This window comes from Eutrigla gurnardus, assembly GCF_963514095.1.
Source record: "Eutrigla gurnardus genome assembly, chromosome: 8".
NCBI lineage: Eukaryota > Metazoa > Chordata > Actinopteri > Perciformes > Triglidae > Eutrigla > Eutrigla gurnardus.
In genome coordinates, this window is record NC_139922.1 from 27,090,402 (window position 1) to 27,112,746 (window position 22,345).

The 22,345-nt window shown below is 45.8% G+C and overlaps 2 protein-coding genes across 7 annotated transcripts in view; one reads left to right on the forward strand and one right to left on the reverse strand.

Annotated features, from left to right (window-relative positions):
- Positions 1-12,824, forward strand: part of zbtb46 (zinc finger and BTB domain containing 46) — a 42,078-nt gene extending 29,254 nt beyond the window's left edge. The window contains exons 3-7 of one of the 5 annotated variants that reach the window (XR_014597514.1): positions 442-729; positions 5,298-5,599; positions 5,961-6,100; positions 6,828-6,870; positions 6,958-7,045. Coding sequence is in view for 4 of the 5 variants with exons in the window: in XM_084014407.1 (XP_083870533.1) it covers positions 442-729; positions 5,298-5,599; positions 6,828-6,870; positions 6,958-7,739 (1,415 nt within the window). In the remaining variant the exon portion in view is untranslated. Of the gene's footprint in view, positions 1-441; positions 730-5,297; positions 5,600-5,882; positions 6,251-6,827; positions 6,871-6,957; positions 8,298-10,829; positions 11,006-11,880 lie in introns of those variants that run through there. The other 4 variants (XM_084014407.1, XM_084014408.1, XM_084014409.1 and 1 more) reach the window with 4 other exon arrangements.
- A 3,450-nt stretch (positions 12,825-16,274) lies between these two features.
- The window catches only part of slc2a4rg (SLC2A4 regulator), a 34,167-nt gene continuing 28,096 nt past the window's right edge, over positions 16,275-22,345 (reverse strand). For both annotated transcript variants that reach the window (XM_084014418.1, XM_084014417.1), the window contains 2 exons: positions 21,960-22,087; positions 16,275-21,390 (listed from right to left, as the gene is read on the reverse strand). In XM_084014418.1, the coding sequence (XP_083870544.1) occupies positions 21,279-21,390; positions 21,960-22,087 (240 nt within the window). In that variant the 3' untranslated portion in view covers positions 16,275-21,278. The remainder of the gene's footprint in view (positions 21,391-21,959; positions 22,088-22,345) is intronic.

Consider the following 22,345-nt stretch of genomic DNA (forward strand, 5'->3'; position numbering starts at 1 on the left):
CTAATTCTTCCATGCTTTAATGCTACAATGGTTACAGAAAATGAGCCAAACATGCAGGGTGGTGACTGGGGGTAGCCCTAGCTTCACGATACCACCGCTCTGGAATAGGACAAACTACCTAGCTAACTAGCAGACAGCTGGTTACTTAGCTAGATTGCTAATTCCACCATGCTTTAATGCTACTCTGGTCACAAAAAAATGAGCTAAACATGCAGGCTGGTGGCCGACAGCAGCACGGGGGCTAATGGTATCCCCATGTCACTTTGGCTGGTGGTCAAATGAGGCACTGGATCTCGGAGACCATCCGCCTCACAGGACAAGCTACGTAGCTACCTAGCTACCTCGCTACCCATCCGTTATAGATGTGATCCGTTTGTACAAGTCTAATTACGAGTTTTCTAGAGAAGAGACTCACCCAACTTCCTCCGTCTTTTTGTCCAGGCGCAGACGTGACAGAACCCAACAGCTCAGACAGCCGCGGCGAACGCCTCGACTTCTTCCTCAAACAGGAAGAGACGCTCAACACGGAGCCCAGCTACCTGGGTCACCACGAATCAGAGGAGGCCGGGGGCGGCGGCGGCGGCGGGGGCGGAACGCTCTCGTCCGTGGCCAACCTGAAGGCGGCGCTGATGAGCAAGAACAGCCTGCTGTCTCTGCGGGCCGAGATGATGGGCGACGACAACCCCCTGCTGTTCGAGTACCTGCCCAAAGGAGCACACTCCCTGTCCTGTAAGTCTAACACCAATCATTACACACACACACACACACACACACACACACACACACACACACACACACACACACACACAGCGTCCTCATCAGGATGGCCGTGTGTTAAAGTTTGTGGTGGCGACGCCGGCGATGACTCGTCAGCGGTGACTCAGCGAGAGAACATTTTATGCTGTGATCGCTTTTGCGAGAGAAAAAAAAAATCTTTGTTGTTTTTTTTTGTGTGACGGTCTCTTTGTGCGTATCAGTGTTTCACAGCGGGAAAAATAACACAACAAGAACTGCAGCAAATGTTCAGATATCACTCACTTTACTATGTTTCAGCAGCGGAATGTGATGAAACGACTTCTGCCTTCAAAATACTGAGTTTTCCTTCAAAATAACAGTAATAATAACAAGGTGAACCATGCAATCTCACTGATACATGATATGTCATGAGAGATAAAATACAAGTACAGCAAACAGTGTTTTACCATCAAATTGCATTTATTTTCAATTCGATTACATGTGAATAGTTGATGATTTAAGCCTTCGACGATCTTCCTCTCATCTTTGATCGTCGGAATAAGTAGAAAACGACTAAAATCAGCTGAGATCTCCTTCTTGAAGCCTCCACTTACTTAAGAATAGACCATTTTCTCTCCACGTCAATATTAGTTTAATAAACATCCTTATTTGTGCTTCATTCCTGCACGTTTACAAGACATTTTTTTTCCTTTCGTTCTGTCAGGTTTTTTTCTCCCTTCGCTGAGGGTGTTAAACTGTCAGCGTCTACATGTTAGTGTGTGTGTGTGTGTGTGTGTGTGTGTGTGTGTGTGTGTGTGTGTGTGTGAGAGCGTATTTGCTCGAGTCCACGTCGGCGTGGGCACATTCATGTGTGTGTGTGTGTGTGTGTGTGTGTGTCTCTTTGCTTTTACTGGCTGGTAATTGGATCTTTTGTCCCGAGTTCTGCCCGTCTTTGTGAGTAGAAGAAAAGCAAAAGGAAGGGTACAAACTCCGAGCCGAGTCATGCCTTTTGAGTTGAGCCCCACTCACCTACAAAATAAAAGACCCCCCCCCTCCCGCCCCGGAGACTGAATAGAGCAAAACGCCTCGTGTTTTGCAGTTGCCAGTGTTAAGTGTGTGGGATTGAGATGTTTGCTGTTGGCTTGAAGAGGAGAATCAGATGCTGTCACAGCAGATAGACGGACTCACAAACTCGTCTTCTTCACACTTCCATCTACGCTCAGCTTCTACGACGTGAAGAAGAAGACCAGAATGTGACGTCTGCATGAAAAACACGCCTTCTCAGCTGGATTTCGGTTGCACACCAGAGAAACCTCAGGGAGGTTTTTCGGTCAGCCAAACCCTATTTTTTGAATGCACTACACAATGGGGGGTTTGGGGAGATGGGTTTGTGGAGGAGGCCAACAACCCCCCTCCTCCATCCATCCCTCCGTCTAAATGAGGACAGAAGATAAACAAACAGTGTACCTCAGATTACTGGGCGGATGATGAGTCTCCTGCTTTGACAGATCGCTGCTCCCTCCCTCCTTTCTCCCCCCTTCCTCCCCTGCTTCTCCTTCACCCCTGCTTCACATCCTTCCTGTCCTTTTTTTTACTCCCCCTCCCTCCATCCATTTCTCCTTCACCCCTCCTTAACACTCATCCCTCACACTCTCCCTCCCCTTCTGGCCGACTCCTGCAGTCCCTCCCTATTTGCCTCCCCCCTCCCTCCCCCTCTCTCTTTTACTTCAGCTGTGGAGCATCAAAGTGTGTTGGTTAAAAAAAATAATCCTGGGAAAGTATTGATCTGGGTTGGGAGAGGAGGTAGAGCAAGGTCACCTGGCCTGATTCAAGAGAGACCGCCGGATACGAGGCCTCGGCGCTCCGTCTCGATATATAATTGACTGCTTAATAAAACATGCTTCTCCTAAAGATTCATAAATCCCAAATCGGACCAAACTGAGAATCAATGTCCTCCAGTTGAACCGCTGAACACTTCTCTCTCTCTCTCTTAATTTTTTTTTTTGGCAAATTCCAACCAGTCCGACCTTCACCTTCACAAAACGCACGCTTCCTCTCGTCGCCGCCCTCCACTTCCTGCCAGCACGCCAAATTCCAAACTACATGTATGTCAATCAGCCTCCAGGATCCAATTAAGATCTGGGATTCGGCTGCGTTACCCCCCCACCCCCCCCACCTTTCCGTGCGTCACACAATCAATGCCAGACGATGGATTGTGCCGGACCATCCCTGTGCACCTGTCCGCACCGCCACCGCGCACCGGCTGTAAAAGAACATCCAATTAACCACAGGGGGGATCATACTGCCGTTATTGAACTTTTCTCTCCGCTGCCTGCACTCGTCACTTCACATCTACTTCTGAAAATTGACTCGCTGCCGTACAGTCGCTCCCGCCGACTCCACCGCTTCTCTCCCCGGGTCCTTCAGGTCTTTTTTATTCACGTTCGGAACAGAAATCTGCTCCTTTTTTGGGATTTCAAATGTGTGATGCTATACAGTCATTTTAAAAAGCAGGAAGAACAGGAAAGGGTCGGGTGTAAAAAAAAAGGTGGATGTCGATAGAAGGAGGAATAACTACCAATCCGGCGGAGGGATTTTTCCATTAAAGGTCACCTAATCCACTGAAGCTCACGTGCACTGTGAGCTCCGATACTCACACTGTGGAGTCTCACTCATCCGGGTCACAGGGCCTTTAAAGCTTCATCTGAGGCAACCGGCCTTGCTTTACGTTTTTTGGAAGACGTTAAGACGAAGCTTTCAAAGAATGTTTGAAAAATACTCTCATAATATTTATGTAAATATTAAGTATACAGTACATAAAGCCTAAAAATAACAGGATGTCACATGTTTGCAATATGCAAGTAGAGCCACCATCTGTGCAGCTGATATATGAAGAAGAGGATCACGGTTCAATGTGATGATGAAGAACCATTAGTGTGACAATGGAGTGCACACTGGTTTTGTAAGGGCAGATGTAGTATGTACTAAAAGTAGAAATAAAAAATAATCGGAAACATGAAATCCAAATCCAGGTTTTGCTTTCCTTCGCCATTAAAAATACAAAAGTTCTTGCTAACAGTACATCCTCTAACAGACTAAGCATTTTCAGTTGATTAGCTATTAGAAATTAGTCAGCCAGCTTCCACTAATTGCCTCCCTAAAGCCTGAACAGACCTGATGGTGGTGACCCCCCCTCTGATTGGGACGCAGGTTGTGTTTTATTCCCTCTGCCGTCATCGTTCTGTTTAAGTAATCCGATTACTCGACATTAATGTGATTCTCCTCTCTCTCATTTCTTTTGCTCGTGTGGCTGTGCGGTGACTCAGCCGGCTGATATTTGTATGCTTTACAGCTTGCCAGACACAACTGCAATTTTAAACCCAGCGAGACAGGATTTGAAAAAATAATAAATAAATAAATAATCGAGTCGTATGTTGGAATTCTTCAAGTTGTTGACTGTTAAAGCCAGTCGACGGAGTTTTGATATAACGATTCTTTCTTCTTAAGAAGCTGCCATTTTGTTAACGAGCTGCTGCTTCGCACCTGTTGCTCATCTTGTTACCTCCCTCTTACTGCTGGAGGGGGGAGGAGGGAGTTAAGCATGTGTGTGTGTGTGTGTGTGTGTGTGTGTGTGTGTGTGTGCTCTCAGTCAGTGGGAGTGGGGAGTGTCGGGCGCGGTACTTTAACATTCCAGGAATCCGTCCACGGCCGAGGCCTCATGGTTGTGTGATTCTGTCCGTCGTGCAGAGGAGGGCAATGAATGGCTAACCCACTGCATAACTCTGGAGACATTCCCTCAAAAAAACAAAAAAATACGCTGCCCACACTCACACACACTCGTGTACACGGATCCGGAGCGCACTTTGATTCATATGCACTCTCGGAGTCAGTTTAGCGTTGCAGGAGAAGGAGAAGAGGAAAAAAACAAAGCATCTGTGACTAGTTCCAGAGAGCTAAAAGGCTCTGGGAGAAACATTTTCTTATCCAGCGTGCCTCGACTTGTTGCCGGTAAACATCTTACATGGTCGATATCGTCGTCCTTTACCCTGCGTGCACAGAAAGTCTTCACTGAGAGCTGCGAAGATGGCTCCCCTCCAAAACAATCTCCCTCCACGCTGCAGAGGATCCTCCAGCCCTCTCTCCTTATATGCATTTTTACACACACTTGCAGAAACACACACACACACACACACACACACACACACACACACACACACACACACACACACACACACACACACACACACACACACACACTTGCAGAAACACACGCCGCCACCCTCTGCGCACACATGTGGGTGGAAGGAGAAGGAGAGCAGAGGAGCGAGAAAGAAAGCGGAGAGAGAAAGAGAAAGCCCTCACCCTTTCCCCTCGGCTGGTGGAAAGTGAAACTTCAGAGTTTGTCTTCCTCCCCCTCTCCGAGTGTTTGATAGCGTAGCACCGGCAGCCTCGCCGTGCCCCCCTGCCCACTCTCTCTCCCGTTGTGTTCTGGTGGCCAGCTGCTAGCAGACTTGCAGTTGTACGTGAGTGGGTGGGTGAGACTCGTTTCCTGTGCTCCTCAGGGCTCCGCTCCAACAACCACTGCAGCACGCTCCGGCCAGGGGCCACGGGGGCCACAATTCATAACAAACAGGGGGCTGCTGCTTCCTCCCCTCCTCCTCTTACTCTTCTTCCTCCTCAACTTCCACCATCACCATCATCAGCATCATGCTACCCGCTACCCACTCCACCCACGCCACTGCACCCCTCTGAGCCTCGGCCCCTGGAGGCCCCCGGTCTGCGGGCAGCCCCGCCGCGCTCAGAAGGGTTGGACATGGAAGTGGAAGAGGCCCCCGAGGGCCAGCGGCCCTCCACCTTGCCTGAGGTAAGCACACAGAGCCTGGCTCGGCTCCAGGTCAGAGGCTGCTCTCTGGTACCGCTCCTCCACTCGGAGAAAAGTTTCTAAAAGTGTGTGAGGCGAGGATCCAGGGGGCAGCTTCGCCCTGGTTCTGGTCCACCGAGGGGAGGGGGGCAGGAAGTGACAGCGTCTTTATAGGGGGCAGTTTATGGGGTTCATCATTTGAAAGTCTTCTTTTATTACATATTCTGTGTGGAATCTGGCACATTTCCTGTTTTCCTTTTTTGTTTGTTTCTCTGTTTGCTTTCAGATTTCTAATTCTTCACCCCTCCCTTTTTTCTCTCCGTATCATCATCATCATCATCTTTTTTTTGTTTTTTTAATATAGTCAGAATTCAGCCTTCAAGCCGGCACTCTTTTGCTCGGCATTAGCGATAATGTAGTTTATAGTGCTCGCATTAGGAGATGACACGTCTGGTCACAATGGCGGCGGCGTGCGCTTAGAGATGGCAGATAACGGCGGCTAAGGTAGTGAGATGAGACTGAGTAGAATCAATACAAGTAGACAATGAGAGGTTTGCTCTCGCAGCCCAGGAAATTGTTTGTTCTGCTCGGCGCGTGTTTGTGTGTGTGTGTGTGTGAGTATGTGTGTGTGTGTGTGTGTGTGTGCGGGTGAGAGAGTATGTGTGTGTGTGTGTGTGTGTGTGTGTGTGTGTGTGAGTATGTGTGTGTGTGTGTGTGTGTGCGGGTGAGAGAGTATGTGTGTGTGTGTGTGTGTGTGTGTGTGTGCGGGTGAGCGTTTTAGGAGCAGCATTTGATTTCAGTGGACCTGCCTCCCAACAAGCCTCCCTATCTCTGCGGACAAGCCATCTGTTTGCCCAGTGCATGGTGTTCTGTTCTTAGAGAGGAGGAGGAGGAGGAGGAGGAAATGGCTGGGGGTGAAGGAATGGCAGGAGAGGGAAGGACAGGGTTTTTAGGGAGCACCTTGCTGTATCAGGAAGATAATCTTATTAACGCCGTAGATCAACTAAACTGCCGGAGCGTCCACAAACTGTCAGCTATTTACAATTTATCTGAGTCCTTCAATCATTCTGACGTGTTTCTCTGTCTTCTTTTTTAACTTTCCATGTCTTTGTTTCTCACGTGCAAAAAAGAGAAGGTTTTCTTCACGGCTCGTTTCACCTGCATGCCCAGACGACAATTCATACAGCTTCCTGAGCGCGCGCCGTCATAACGGGCTGTTTTGTGTTTACAGGATGCCGTCAAAGACAAAGAAGACGTGAACGATGGCAGCGCAGGTATGCTTTGGGTTTTTTAAGTTAAAGCACGTCATGTTGTGAGCTTTGCACCTATTTGCCCTCTCACTTCTCTTCTCGCTGTCTCAGCCCTGGAAGGTGGCCGGTGTCGTGTTGTCAGGGATCAGATGGGCGGCGAGGGCCGTGGCGGCGGCCTGACCCGGCCTGCGTCAGTGCCTGCGGCTGGCAGAGGGATTAAAGGGCTTATGGTGCGAGCCGAGGAAGCCGGGTCAGGGAGGAGAGTCCTGCCAGAGCCCGGCGTCTGGCCCTCGCAGGAGTTCTCCTGCTCCCTGTGCAAACGGCTGTTCAGCAGCCTGGAGCACCTCAGGGAGCACGAGTACCGCCACACCCTGTCCCTGATGGCCCTGTCCCTGGACTGGCCGAGCACGCAGGGTCCCCGTCACCAGCCGTCCCAGCCCCTCCACTTCCACCAGTCCCTCTACCGGCCGGCGGCGGCCGAGCCCGCACCGCCGCCGGCGCGCTACCTCTGCTCCCAGTGCCCCGCCAGCTTCACGCTGAAATCCAACGCCGACCGCCACGAGAAGACCATCCACTTCAAGAAGAAGCTGATGCAGTGCGTGTACTGTCTGAAACACTTCCGGGACCGCACAGACCTGCACCGCCACCTGTCCTCCGTGCACTCCAAGGAGCGGGGCCACACCTGCCCCGCCTGCGCCAAGGCCTTCAGCACCCAGAAGAACCTGGCGACGCACGTTAAAGTGTGCTGCCAGGTGGGCTCGGCGCCGGGAGCCCCGCTGGGCGGCGGCGGCGTGATGGAAACGTCTCAGGGCGGCGTGATCGATTCACTGTGGCGGCTTTCTCAAGAGATGAAAGCTGACAATCGCGATCTCGGCATCAATGTGGAAAATTGAGGCGGGGCCTCGTGCACACGTTCGTACTCGTTAGCATTGCGTTTTATGCTAACGCCCAAAAAATGCTCCTTAAAGTCGTATAAAATCAATCATCTCTTGATCTCATCATAAATACTGAGAGAAAACTTCTTTTTTTACAACTTGAGTTCATTTTTTAAAGAATTGACAGCTTAGTTACAACGATGTCCAACCTCTATGCAACGCTGTTTAAAATCTGTTTCAACAAGAAATTAGAAGTAGAACTGTTTCTAAGTTATGTTTGTGAATAGACAGGTGAATAACTTTCCGTTGTGGTGCCGGCCGGGTGGGGGGGTCATCTGGCTTTCCGCCTCCCCGACTTAAACCACTCGTCTGGCCTTTTTGTCGCCAGTCACCGTCTGACTGAACTCTTCTCTCCTTTTTAGGCAGAGAGATCTTTATCTGTGTGTTCACCTCTACATCAGGCACAAACACACTTACTGAGCCCACAGCCCACACAACCACACCACCTGCAGGAGCTTTGCAGAACTGCAGCCAAGAGCAGGTTAAAGATCCATATCGAAGATCCACAGATTATTTCTGTTGTTTTACAAGAGGCACAAAACTTAATATCATATATATATATATATATATATATATATATATATATATATATATATAAAGCTGTGGTTACTTTGCTTAAACTCAGAACAACAATATCACCATCCTCATCTGTCGCTCTGACACGATTACCTTCAGTGTTGTCACATCAGGGCAGATGGAGGGGATGCGCCGGACGAGACAAAGCCAGTTAACACAATAGACCAATAGCAGCTCAGATGGGGGGTTGGGGGGACGTGGTGTCATTTTCTCTTCCCTACCCACCTCCTCTGTCCCTGATCTGTTCGTGGACGGAGCCGGGCAGTAATTGGCCCTTCACGGCTCCGGCCCCTTCTTAACCTCTGACCTCTCCGATTGAAGAGGAAGTCGGGGAGCGACGTTATTGTGAGTGAACAGGTGAGGGTGTCCTGCAGATATGAAGGATAAACGATACGTTCCTGATGGAGCCCAGTCTTAGAGGTTTAATTTGTGAACACAATAATATCCCACCGTCACTGGAACACACAGAGTTAACGTTAAAGCAGGACTGGCGTCTACTGGGAAAACAACCCCCCCCCCCCCCCCCCCCCCACTGAGTGCTGCTGTGTACACACACACTCACAGGGAACTCCCAAATGCCAAAATCCCGTTTCTCAGGTAGCTGAGTCGTCGCCAGGAGCCCAAACACACCGGCAGGTTCAGAGTCAGGAACGAATCAGGAACTCTGCCGGCCGTTCACCAGGAGGTGAATTGTGGATTTTGAATACATGTATTGTTGTAAATATTCCAAAGATATTTCATTCTAAATTATATCATTTTCTCCTCAGGGGGGGAAACCCACCAATATGTATACAGATGTGTACTTTTCTAAACAAAATGACTGTGCTTGTAGTTTTTATGCTGTTATTAAAACGGATTTAAATTGTTAAAAAACCTGTCTGTAGTTTTTATATTTGTTTTGCACGTCACTCACACAATATTCCATTCTTTGTCTTTTAACAAAAAAAAGTGAATCTTAAATCTGTTGTGCAGTTGATGTTTTCGTGCCGTCGAGTCGATTTGCAGATGGAGGTAATTATGTCGCATCACTAACGCTTCTAACCCTGAGCTGTGTGTTTGACCTCCCCCCCTCCTCTCCTCCTTTATGTACAGTTGTCGTGTTGTACTTTTGTCCTGATCGTTCACGGTCGTAAGCTGAATGCCTCGACTGAAATGTTTCTCACACGCCAAAATAACGTCCTCAGTCCAACGTGCAGCTTCGTCAGAGCTCCAAAGCTTCAAACGATGACGCCACGTTCCCTTTTTAGCGTCGCGTTCATGCAAACGCAAAGTGTCTTTTCTAACAATGAACTACAGGAAGTCAGGCTCAGGCAACAAAGCCACATCGTTAAGTTTAAAGAAAGAACGTGGTTGGTGTTAACGTAAAAAGTCCTGTTTATTCTATTCTTTGGTCAGATTATCGTTCCAAAAAGACACGTTGACACGCTAAATGAGCGGCGGTGTCAGACGCCAAGGAGCACTCACCAAGTGGCATGATTAGACGGCTTGGCAGTGAGAATGGAGTGAACACACACACATTCACACATACCTTACTTCTGGGGGACTAACTGCATGTCCCCATAAAGAAAATAGTAACATTAAAAGGTGAAGAGGTGAGGTTTAGGTCAGGATTAGACAAGTAGTTAGGTTTAATTTAGGTCAGGATTAGACAAGTAGTTAGGTTTAGGTCAGGATTAGATAAGTAGTTAGGTTTAGTTTAGGTCAGGATTAGACAAGTAGTTAGGTTTAGTTTAGGTCAGGATTAGACAAGTAGTTAGGTTTAGTTTAGGTCAGGATTAGACAAGTAATTTTAGGTTCAGTCTCCATCATAATGTGAGTGATGGAAGCATTACTGTGTGTGTGTGTCCTCGTACTCGCTACATCGTGAGGACTAAAACAAAACATGGAATGTGAGGACATGCTGATTCTCACCAGTTTGAGGGTCCAGATGTGATTTTCGGGTCCAGGGTTAGATTTGATTTGGAGATGTGATGGTTAAGGTACGATGACCTGGCTTAGCTACCAATTAAGGTGGAGCTAATTGGATTAACAGACCTCTACACAAGATTGGTACATGGTATTAACATGATTTTTTTAGATTTTAATTTCTTTGCCGACGCCTCCCTTTGTGTGTGGTTTAATTTCCCAACCCTCTCGCCTCCTTGTCATTGTCTGTGTTTGTCTTCCCGTCTGTGTTATGCTGTCCATAGCGGAGACCCTCTAGAGCAACTAAGGCAGACTGACTGTTGTGTGTTGTGTTTATAGTATCTCTTTGCCTTTATTGCCTTAGTATGGAGGGAGAACTGTTGCCAGGGCAACTGTAGCTTTGACTGGGATTGGGGTGGCCATGGGAATTGATGGTACATTTCTAGACCGTGCCGCTAATTAAATGTAATAACTGAAAAGTGACGTCTCGTTTATTTAAAAGAGCTTCATTCAAGGCTAATCTTTTTTCTTTTCCTTCTGGTTTCTCTCTCTGTTCTGTCCCCACAGTGAATGACTTCACAGTGATCCGTAAAAAGTTCAAGTGCCCCTACTGCAGCTTCTCTGCGATGCACCAGTGTATCCTAAAGAGGCACATGCGCTCCCACACCGGCGAGAGGCCCTACCCCTGTGAGATCTGTGGCAAGAAGTTCACCAGGCGGGAGCACATGAAGAGGCACACACTGGTGAGTGCAGCCGAAGACGATGACATTCAAATGGCGTACGCTTCCTGTCTTCTATGTAGGCGTTTTCGGGGCGTTGCTGCTGTTTGGAAGTGTTGTAACGCCGTGTGGGTGGATTAAAGTAGATTGGGTTATATTTGCGTGTATATTTTCTTTTGCAGATATATTTTAAAGCCATATTTAGCGTTATGAAAAGTAATTAGCTCGGGCGTTCTTACGAAATTTAAATTTTCTCCCGATTTGTGTATTTGAAAATTTCATTTTAGTGTCACGATTTGTACTAAAGAGCTAAACCCACACATATCCAAGAAGAGTATTCTGTCTAGTCCTGCCCTTCTGGGCTGTGATTGGCCAGTCATGGCTAGTACTGCCGTGCTGTGATTGGCTGATTATCGAGCGATAGCAATGTGCTTCCCTACACTTTGACAAAAAGTCTTTGTTATGGACGGAGCTGTTAAATGTCACTCGTTTAGCCAACTAGCTTACTAATTCCACCATGCTTGCATGCTTCACTGGCTACAGAATATGAGCTGAAGAAAGTTGGCGTTAATCTGGCAACAACAACCTTTCTACGCTGTGACAACAGTGTGTGGATGAAGCATTAACGTTGAATTTGACTCATTTAGCGGTTAGCTAGCTAGTTTGCTAATTCCACCTTTATGCTACTCGTGGGTGAAGTTTGACTCCATAAATCTCCTAAAGTTTAGAAAATAAATCTACTTAGTGAGCTTCAGGAAAAGATGAATAAGTTGAGTCACGACATCGAGTGCTAGCCAATCACAGCCCAGTAGAGCAGGACTCGGCGGTATCGTGTTTCTGAACTTTGCGATCACCAGCAGGTGGCAGTAAAGTGATAAAGCTGCATTTTTGTCCCACAGGTCCACAGCAAAGACAAGAAGTACGTGTGTAAAGTGTGCAGCCGGGTCTTCATGTCGGCGGCCAGCGTGGGAATCAAACACGGCTCGAGGCGCCACGGCGTCTGTGCCGACTGCTCTGGCCGGGGCATGGCGGCGCTGCTGGACCACAACGGCGAGGTGGGCGGGGACATCTCCCCGGAGGAGGAGCTGTACCCCGGCGACCGTTTCCACGACGACCAGGCGGAGTGCGACGGCGACGGGGAGGAGGAGATGATGGTGGAAGGGGACAGCGAGATGATGGGCGAAGGGGAGGAGGAAGGCGGGAAGTGGAAGGACTCGGGGATGGCCGGCGAGGCGCACGGCGCGCTGGACAATGAGAAGGAGGAGAGCGACTCCTCGGCACAGGAGGGCGAGCAGCAGAACGGCAGCGAGAGGGACTTTGCCTGGATCTCCTAGAATCCGCCGGGATCTCCTCCCAACCCTGTTGGCGACCAATCTCTCCGCCAAGATCTCTTGCGATCTCTCGGGGGCAGAATCGTCTGCTCTCTTTACCCACTCGCCCCACCGCGGGCAGGCCTTCCTTTGATCGGAATCGCTGTAGGGTGACGCACGACAATGATCGTAAAACTAAAAACCTTCTGAGTTAACGCACTCGAACGCACACACACACACACGTACACTTCGGATCGACCTTGACTGCGACGGTGGAAGACGGCGGTCAACAGACGGCTCGAGTGCAAGGCTTTTTTCTGCTTACCTCCTTTACTTCTGATGCAGTGTTTTTTGTGTTTCTTTTTTTTCTTGAGGGTTCAGAGTCCAGTATTTTTTTTTTTTTTAACTCTGTCACAACAGGAATCAACGAGGACGCTGCCAAGGACACGGCCAATGCTAGACTGCAACTTTGTATGTTTGCCATCACAATCACCATGGAAACCAAGGATCACTGGGAAAAAGCCAAGAGGGGAGGGAGGGAGGGTGGGGGGGTGTCTTGTTTCCACCTCGGCTGAAGTGTTTCTGGGGGAAAGTGTCTCTCTCTCCAAGTGAAGGAAGAGTCTAAAATCTATTGCAAAGCTACGAGTGTCGGAGGACGGGCAGCCCGACGGCACATTGTCGATGCAGAGTCCTACTGCCACAGACTTGCACTTTAAATGACAACTGACTCCTTATCAAAGCCCTGAACCCGTGGTTTACATTTTTGGATCCGATCTTTGCTTACCTAAACAACACGGTGACCGCACCTACCTTTAAGGATATATATACTTTATGTCCTCTTGACTGTTATCACGATATAGAAAATCACTGAAATCTTTGTGCAGATTGCTGTTCATATAGCCTTTTTTTTCTCCCAGTGGGCTACTTAATCTTTTTCTTCACATAAGTTGACCACACAGTTTCAGTCCATTCCAACAGATACTGGAGATTTGACTAATGTACATACGATTTTCTGGGGTTTTTGGGAGGGGGAGGGGATTTAAATGGGGAGTGTGTGTGGGACAGAGAGAGTATGTCAGAGTTTATACGCGATGCGGACATCAAGTTTTTCTGCCCCTTTGTTTGGAAAATCGACAATTGATCCACACGACCGACACTATTATTATTATTATCTCTTTCCGTCTCCCAGTTTCTCAGTTTGGGACCCGAGAAGGAGGAGCTGCCTTTTTGTTTTTGTTTTCATGAATACTTTCGAGGTTCTCGATACAGAAATATGCAGCCTCTTTCCAGTTCCTTTTGGCGATATTTATTTTTCCCTCCAGCTTTGTAAGATTTTGAAGAAGAGGATCAAAATTGTGCTTGAAAATTTTCAGTTTGATATTCGTAAAAGAGTGTGGTATTAATTTGTTTTGTTTTAACAGCTATTTATTGAAAACTCTCTTTGTAGATTTTTTGAGAAGTCATTCCCTCCCTCTCCCTCTCTCTCTCTCTCTCTCTGTGTGTGTGTGTGTGTGTGTGTGTGTGTGAATGTTTTGAGTGTCCAGTGTCCCAAAAAAAAGAGTCTATATTGATTTCTTAAGATTATTTACATGTTTTCGGCGATGTTATTGACAATTCAAGTGAGGCAGATGACATGTGTTATTATTATGATTATCAGAACAATGATTACTGTTGTTGATGTTCCTATTATTAATTATTATTAAGTGCTGGATGCTAAGCTTTACTGTGTGTTCCTTTTTTCTGATATTTTATATCTTGTATAAGAAAAGAAAAAAAATAGCTTTTATACTTTGCCTTGTTGTGGACAGCAAGCCATAAGGCTTTTAATCGACCTTTTATTGTGCCAGTTTACGCTTTTTCTGTCGTATTTGCTTTTTTTACCGAAGGGGAAAAACAACTTCACTGTCTGTTAGATATTGATTGAAACGTATATTCTGCACACGCTTTTTGCATCACCAATGTACACTAATTGATTAATATGGAACCAAAAACAATCTAGTACCTTATATACATGAAGTGATTCTGTTTCTGTGTGCAGGTGCTTTTTTCGGAATTTATTGTCGTGGTTAAGAGTTTTGTTGTTGGGTTGTTTCTATTTTTGCTTTATTTTACTTTGATTTTTTTTCTTTAAACCTGTCACTATTTGTCACAGTTTGAAAAAGTGCACATGTTATGGTATTATTGTGAATATGAAGAAGGGCTGTGTAAAAGAAACGGCTTAGCTTTTCCTTTTTGAAGATCGCATCTTAAAAACCAAACTGATTGGATTTATTTTTGTAGTTTCTACCGGCTCATGCATCGTACGACACACAATCACGTACGCAGACGACACGCCGCTATCGGACAACGTCGAATGTTTGAATCTAGTTATTTTCCAATAAAAAAAACAAAAAAAGGGAAAGTGGGCGCTGCAGTCGTAACTCTGGGAAACATTTTGTTGCCTGTCTGCTTCAGGTGCCGTGGACTGCACTTCCCATCAACCCCCACTGCAGAGAACCTCTCAGTACTATTTGTGATGCTTTCTTCAACGTCTTTATTTTATCTGTATTATTTATTGTTTCTGTTCGATTATCAAAAATCTTGGGTAGAAAAAAAACTTTTTTTTAATGAATGTTAATGGTGGGTGGAAGGAGCCCATGATCGGTGACAAATCTCTGTCCTGTGGTGCTGTTGTGGTCACTGAGACGTCTGGATGTATGCGTGACCCCTCCCCCTTCCCCCGGCGACCTCTCGCGACCTCTACTGTATGTCTTCTTCCTCATAACTGGGTTGTACTTCAGGAAACAAAACAAAAAAAAAAATACAAAAATGTCTGCCATTAACCCCTCAATATGTGCCTCAATGACATTTCACCCGTGTGCTTGCCAGAATGTGTGTGTGTGTGTGTGTGTGTGTGTGTGTGACGGATAGAGATTACCGAGATCGCCGAAGAGGTGCAAGATGTTTTTTTGTTGTTTTTTTCCCGGAGGAGACAAATCATGACGGGGGGGGGGACTGTAGATCCTCCTTCCCGCCACATGTCGACGACCTTTCGACCTTTCGTGCCCTGATTCTGTGGTCTTAACTGCATGCCTGTGCTCATTTTGTCATACCAAAGCGACGTCTTCGGCATCTGCCCACAACCGTCTCATTCCACACGATGCAAAACTGGAACTCTTTGCTCTCCTGCAGATGAATATGGGTATTCTTAGACGTGTACAAAATTGCAATCCTCATTTAGCCTGTATAGCTTGATTCACACGTGCAAATCATGAAGCCATAGATATGGGTATATCTATATTATACTATATTCAAAAATTTGGCGCCTTTTACTTTAGATTTTGTTCTTCTACTAAGAGTGATGTGTGTATACCTTCATATATATGAATTTATATTACTATTATATATTATTTATTTTCTCTCGAGTTTCAGAGGGTCTTTGATTTGTAAAAGGTCACATTTGAAGCTTGAGGTTTGTTTATTTTCATTGGGGATATTGTTCAATATGATACTGACTTTATATTGATGATTATCATAAACCTGTGTTTGTAACAAAAATGTGTTAAATACTAAAAAAAAAAAAAAAAAAAAAAAAAACCTGTCCTGTTTTTACACCCGTTTTTGTTTCCGGGCAGATTTAAAGTGCTCTTGTGCAGATTTTTTTTTCTCCCTCCGGTTGATAGTACTGATCACAACATTTTTACAGCCAACCATGAGCCTCCTGTTTTGATGTTGGCCTCGCCGGCCGTCCAGAGCCTCTTTCTAACTTCATGTTTAGTGGAAGAATTAGCTTGACTATTATTTGCAAAAACCAATCAGTCTCAATAAATTTTGAAATTGCTGCTGTAAAGAAGTGACAGTGTGTGCTGTGCCTTTTTGTTTTCATGACCACCTGCTGTCCACTAGGGGGCAACATAGACAAAGTCAAAGACACAATTCTATTCTCCTCTCATTAACACATCCAGCATTCATCACGGAAGATTTTTACAGAATCTGACGGCAACTTCTTCAATTCAGGTTTATTTTCTTTCCGTCACATTACATCACATAGATCACATTATCAGCATCATACACGGTCATCCATCTCTTGGCCTGACATTCACACAATACTCCTCGAGTGCACCACTCCTCAGAAAGTGCTTCCTCCGTGTGCGTGGGACGTGCTGATGAAGACCAGAGGCCGAGCCCACACACATACACACAAACGCGCGCACACACACACACACACACACACACACACACACACACACACACACACACACACACACACACACACACACACACACACACACACACACACACACACACACACACACACACACACACACACACACACACACACACACACACGAGAAATCTTACCCTCCAGTAAGGCCGGACGCCGACGTTTCCCCTCAAAAAGAAAAAAATTACAAAGAAAAAAAAGAAAGAAAAAAAAAACGCTTTTAGCTCTGCGTGTTTGTCAAGCTGCAATGAGCTTTTTTTTTTTTTTAATTTAGAGGAAAAAACAAACAGCCTCAGGTTATCAATTACTGAAAGGGGAAATCTAACACATAAAACCCTTCAGTGTTGTATCTCCGAACAAAGAAAAACAAAAAAATGAGCGATGCTAGACATGCAAAACAACCTCAAACTCAACCAGACAATCAATCAATCAATCAATCAATCAATCGATGAGAAAACGATAAAATAAACAAGCAAGGAGTCAGTTTTCACACCAGCCAGTGTAAGGCTGCATAAAAACGGGAGGGGAAAAGCCTGGAAAACAATAAAAGCACAGAAGAAGAAGAAGAAGCAGAGAATCGAGTGGAGCTGCCATTGCAATGCATTACATTACATTTGATTTGGAAGGAGATCTATTGGCTTTGCTGCTGCTGGTTTACACACAAAACTGACATTCAAGAAAAGCAGCACATCAAATCGTTCTGACGTGGCGAAATAAAAACGAAGGCTTTGTTTTTTTTAATGCACATTTCAAGGGTTTAGTTTAGCTTAATATACTGGGTAAAGGCTTGGGTGGGACCACAGAAAAGCTGGAGGAGGAATCACTGTAAGTGAAAAGGAAACAAGTGGAAGACACGAAAAACAACTAAATAAAAGCGTGCTGTCGGTTGGAATGTGCAGGGCAGGATAAAGATTGCCACAAAAGGTTAAAAAAAGGTCGAAGGTTATCCTGCCGGACAACAACGTGACGTCACAAGCACAAAACGGCGTCCACGGCGAACGGTAAGCTCGCGTGTTCAGAAACGGGGTTTTGGCGAGGGGGGCGGGACAAAACGACTAGCTTGTTCCATTATAAAGCATCTCATTGCACAAAGTCAGATAGTAAAGCAATACTGCACGGTTGCGTTAATCGATATGAATTAGCAGTGTGGCGACAGATGAGTGTGGGGGAGGGGGGGGGGGGGGGACGCATCACAGGAAGTACAAACAAGCCAGCAAATATAAAAACAACAACAAAAAGACTTGTTTTTTTGTGGGTTTTACATTCAACAGGTTTTGTTTTTCTCCCCTTCGCCTCTAAGCTACGATATACAAGACTCTTTTTACGTGTTATGTTCACTATAGCTTCTTTTTAGTTTTTTAAAAATGAAAGAAAAATATTCTGAGCAACTATACTGTAAAAAATAAAAAAGTGTACTTTTCATATAACAAGATAACAACAAAATATATGGAAAACAAGCCTCACTGTTCTTTATGTTGCATATGTACAAGAAAGCCCTGAAACTGCAAAAATCCATCGATATCGTCACTCGCCATCAACTTCCCGCGCACGCCGGTCAAACGACCTCAACATCCTGTCGGCCATTTTACAGGTTAAAACTCGTCATTTATCCTCGTTAAAACTCTCCGATCTCCGTACCCAACGGTTCTTTTAGGCCGTAAAAACAAACCGACTCGAGCCTTGATCGGTTTAGTGCAACTCGAAAAAAAAGAACAGAATCACCGCCTCGTGGTTGTACGACGCCGCCGCCGCCGCCATATATGTCAAAGAAGTCTATTTTGTTTTAATCATCTCCACCAGGATCATGGTGCATTTAAGCATCCGTGAGTGAGTGAGTGAGTCTGTCCGTCCACGGCTAATCGCGCATAACATTTTGATAGGCTGCATGCTCACTGTGTTTTCCACATCCATCGACTGCCTGCTGACTCCTCCCCCACTCCTTCTAAATGACACTCGGCTAGCTAGCAGCTAACGGAACTAGCAACACACATTGTGTGACTTGGGTTCGGCTAACCGCAAAGCACTAACAGAAATACAGAAGAAGTGGCGACGTAGTGTGTTTTAAATTTAAATGTTTTTCAATCTGACAATACAGAAGAGGTCGTCGCAGACGCACTTTTCTAGTTTAGCATATTCATTCTTGAGTTATGGCCAAATATGGCTGTTTTGTGAGGTCACGGTAAGTTCCTTCGAGGTGCTCCTGAGAACGTAAATGCCTCATGTCAGCAAAAAAAGCATTCGGCCTCCAACTCTGCTGCTGGTATCCAATAACAACGAGGAATTACAACCTTATTTACACCGTTAAAGAGTTCAATGTGAATAAGAGAGGAAGCACAGAGTTGAGCTTAATGGATATAAAAGTGTGAGTATTGTGGGAATATTTCTTTTTAAATCACTCCAGCAATAAAGCGTTGTAATGTACTACAAGTACCGCCATCTGAAAACAGCCGGTACGTTCACGATGAATGTGACGCAGAGAGCAAAAAAAACAACAAAACTTAGCTATCGGGCAGTGACCACACCCCTCCCGCCCCTCCCCCCTGGAAAAAAAGACAAAAAATCTTTTCACTTCAAAATGCGTGTATAGAAAACGTCCACGTATAAAAACATGTCTTTGCGCAGAGCAACGTAGTGCAATTTCATTAGGTCAGCATACCTTTTATTCCTCTCCTGGTTTATGTTCTTTTCATTGGCACTTTGTGAAAGTTTTCTGACCGGAAAAAACCGGGAGCTTATCTGGGACGCCCAAAAAAAAACAAAAAAACACTAAAATATCATAACGGGAACTGAGTGAGACGTCATCAGCCTGTTACGGCTAACACGTGTGCTTAACATGTTCGACTGTGAAGTCGCTAATTAACAGTCGAGCATCTGCCTCCCAGCTGCCGACGGGAAGTGATCACCGGCCGCCTGCATCAGCCACCAGGTGGGTGGGGGCGCAGGTGTTTCCATGGCGACGGAGGTCTGAAGTCACCTCGGTCGAGCAGTCGCCTTGAATGCTCACGTAGGAGAGGACAGGCAGTGTTTGCAACGCGTTGCTATGGCGACCAGGTCGGGTCAGTGTCAGGAGGACGTGAGTAGAATTACACGCCGACTGTCACAACCCGAGACCTGCTTGTGAGTTTGTGTTTTAAGAATGGAGGGGCCGCATGTTGGACAGACAAAAACTAAATCTAAATAAATAAGTTGACTTGATTATCGTTGATGGGAAGCAAGTTAACAACTAAATGTTACTAGTAAGGTAAAATAAAATAGTTAATCTCTCTAATACGATGAAGTACGACTCCTTATGTATTTGACTTTCATCATTAAAATGTCCGATCTTGTGTCACACAATTAAAGACAGCTCGAGTCCGGTAACCTGGAATATTTGTAAGGTTACTGTGCGGTTGGTTAATAAATAGAAAATGGGGTTTAAAATGTTTTAAAAAGGTCTTTTTTCCCATAGATTGATACAAGTGAAAGGGATGTATAAAAAAAATGTAATTTCTAACAATCTAAAAAAATCTACCACCTATATTTCATCTAAAGCTTGGAAAAGCAGGCCTGTCATTAAATATCACAGGCCTCCTGAAGCTCTGTTCAACTTTTGCTCCACTTCTGTATAAATCGCTCACTTTTCATTTCCAAATGTCAGAGCGGAATGAAATATCATTCTGAGGGATGAAACCTGAAAACAGGAGGCGTTTCTACAAATGCATGCGGGTTCGTGCTCGTTATTCCCGGGCTAAGGTCGGCGTAACCTCCGTTTTAAACGCCTGATGACCTGGATGTTACCTCCAAACACAATCAGTCAACGAGTTTAAAAGGGGCAGTTATCATTCGTCGTGGTAAACAATCGCTTTAAGAACATCAGCTGTCAGAGGATAAAAAAACAAACACAACACCCTAATAACGAAAAAACACAAAGCAAAGACAATATTCAACGCTGTAATCCTGCCGATTGCACAGTGCAACTGCTAGTTGCTTCGGCAAAAAAAAAAAAAATTTGTTGCCGAAAAATAAACTCTGTAAGAAAGCGATGTCTCGGGCACACGCTGTGGTTTCAGTGATACTCTAAAAGACAACTTAATTTCTTCAAGGTGCATGTTTCATATAATGTGTACATCTCTCAAACATATTTTTGGGAAGTCGAAGGAGGGGGGACATTTTTTGTACCACTTGTGTGTAAATGTGTGTGTTTGCAAAAGCTGGTTGTACTGAAGTCGCTGAAAGAGCAGGTAGTAGATATAACAATATGCACTAGACATGGTTGGTATCCAGTCAGGCTGCAGAAGACAGTGATGCTGGATTCGGGACTTTGAGCTGTTTTATGAACAGCGTTTTGAGCCTCGGCAGGTTTTGACGTCCCTTTAACAGTGCCGGTGAAATATCGGATATGCTACAGAGGTCTTACCGAGCAAACCCTTGAACCTGCAGAAAGTCATGATCCACCCCATAAACAGTAGAATACATGATGCTCCTATAATGAACAGAGTATACCAAAAAAAGCTTATCCATAGTCTTTTAAACGTTGCCTCGAGTTGAGGCTGTGAAAAAAACCCAGAATTTAAAATGTTTTCCGTATTCGTGACTTTCAGTCTTAGAAAAAGGTTATTTTTTCTTTTTGTTTTGTTTTTATCCATCTTTTTTTTTCTCTTTGTGTTTGGGTAAAAGAGGGGGGGGTGGAGAAGGCCAACCCCCCCCTGTTGGGCTGGAAGAAGCAGAAACCCCCCCTCCTCTCCTCAGTGGAAGAGTCCACCTGCAGCCGTCGCTCCAGCGAGGAAGAGCTCAACGGGGCGGATCAGTCGGTGAATCTCTGACAGGCTTTTTTCCAGCGACAGGCTGTGCACCACATGTCTCTCTTCTCCATGCCGTACACCTTTCGGCACTTCTTCGCCTCCCCACGGGGTTTCCTTGGTAACAGCAGATGTGACAGCATAAGGACACGCACAGACATCCAGACACCCACACGGGCATGGAAACACACACATATATATATATATATATACACATACATGTGTGTGTGTACATATACACACACACACACACACACACACACCAGCTTTAAAAGGGGGTAGAAGATTTGATGCCAGTGCTCTTTTTTATGAGATCTGATCTGTGATCAGCTGTTTAGTGTCCTTGTTGTGGTTCCTGCTGTTTATCACTAAGTCACTCAGACGACAGACAGACGCAGCAGAGAGGAAGCAGACCAGTTCAAACCAGGGTGAGATGGAGAGAGATGGAGGGACGGAAAGAAGGATGGATGAAGGAAAGACATTACGAAATGACGGAAGAAAGTTAGGACAGAAGAAAGAGAGAAAAGTCAAGAAAAAAAGATGAAACAACGAAAGAAAGACAGAAAGACAGAAATGATGAAAGAAAGAAGGAATGAAAGACAGAAAGACAGAAAGAACAAACACTGAGCTAACTGGAGTCAAACAGGAAGAGGAAGTAACCCCCACAGGAAGATGGCCGCCCTCACCTGCTTCCTGGTGCTGGTTTGGGGGCCGGCGTGATGGAAGCGTGGGTTTTGTTGGCGGCGGCGTGCGGGCCGGTGGCCGGCTGCCGCTTCTCCCCGATGCTGACCGTCCGGACGTGAGTCACGGGCCCCTGCGAGAGCAAACACATGGTTCAGTCCATCAACTTCTACAGGAACCACGACCTTTGACCTCTGTCGGAACAACGTACACATCAGACACGTACACGAGACGCTAACACACAAGCGACTCATCGGAACTACCGTTACGGCAGGAAGTGTTAGTGTTACAACATCATGGTTTTACACAGAATACTGAAACCTCCATGTGCACGGGATGAAACCTCGACAATAACCGCTTATTAGTAAATAATAACACGGAGTTCATAAAC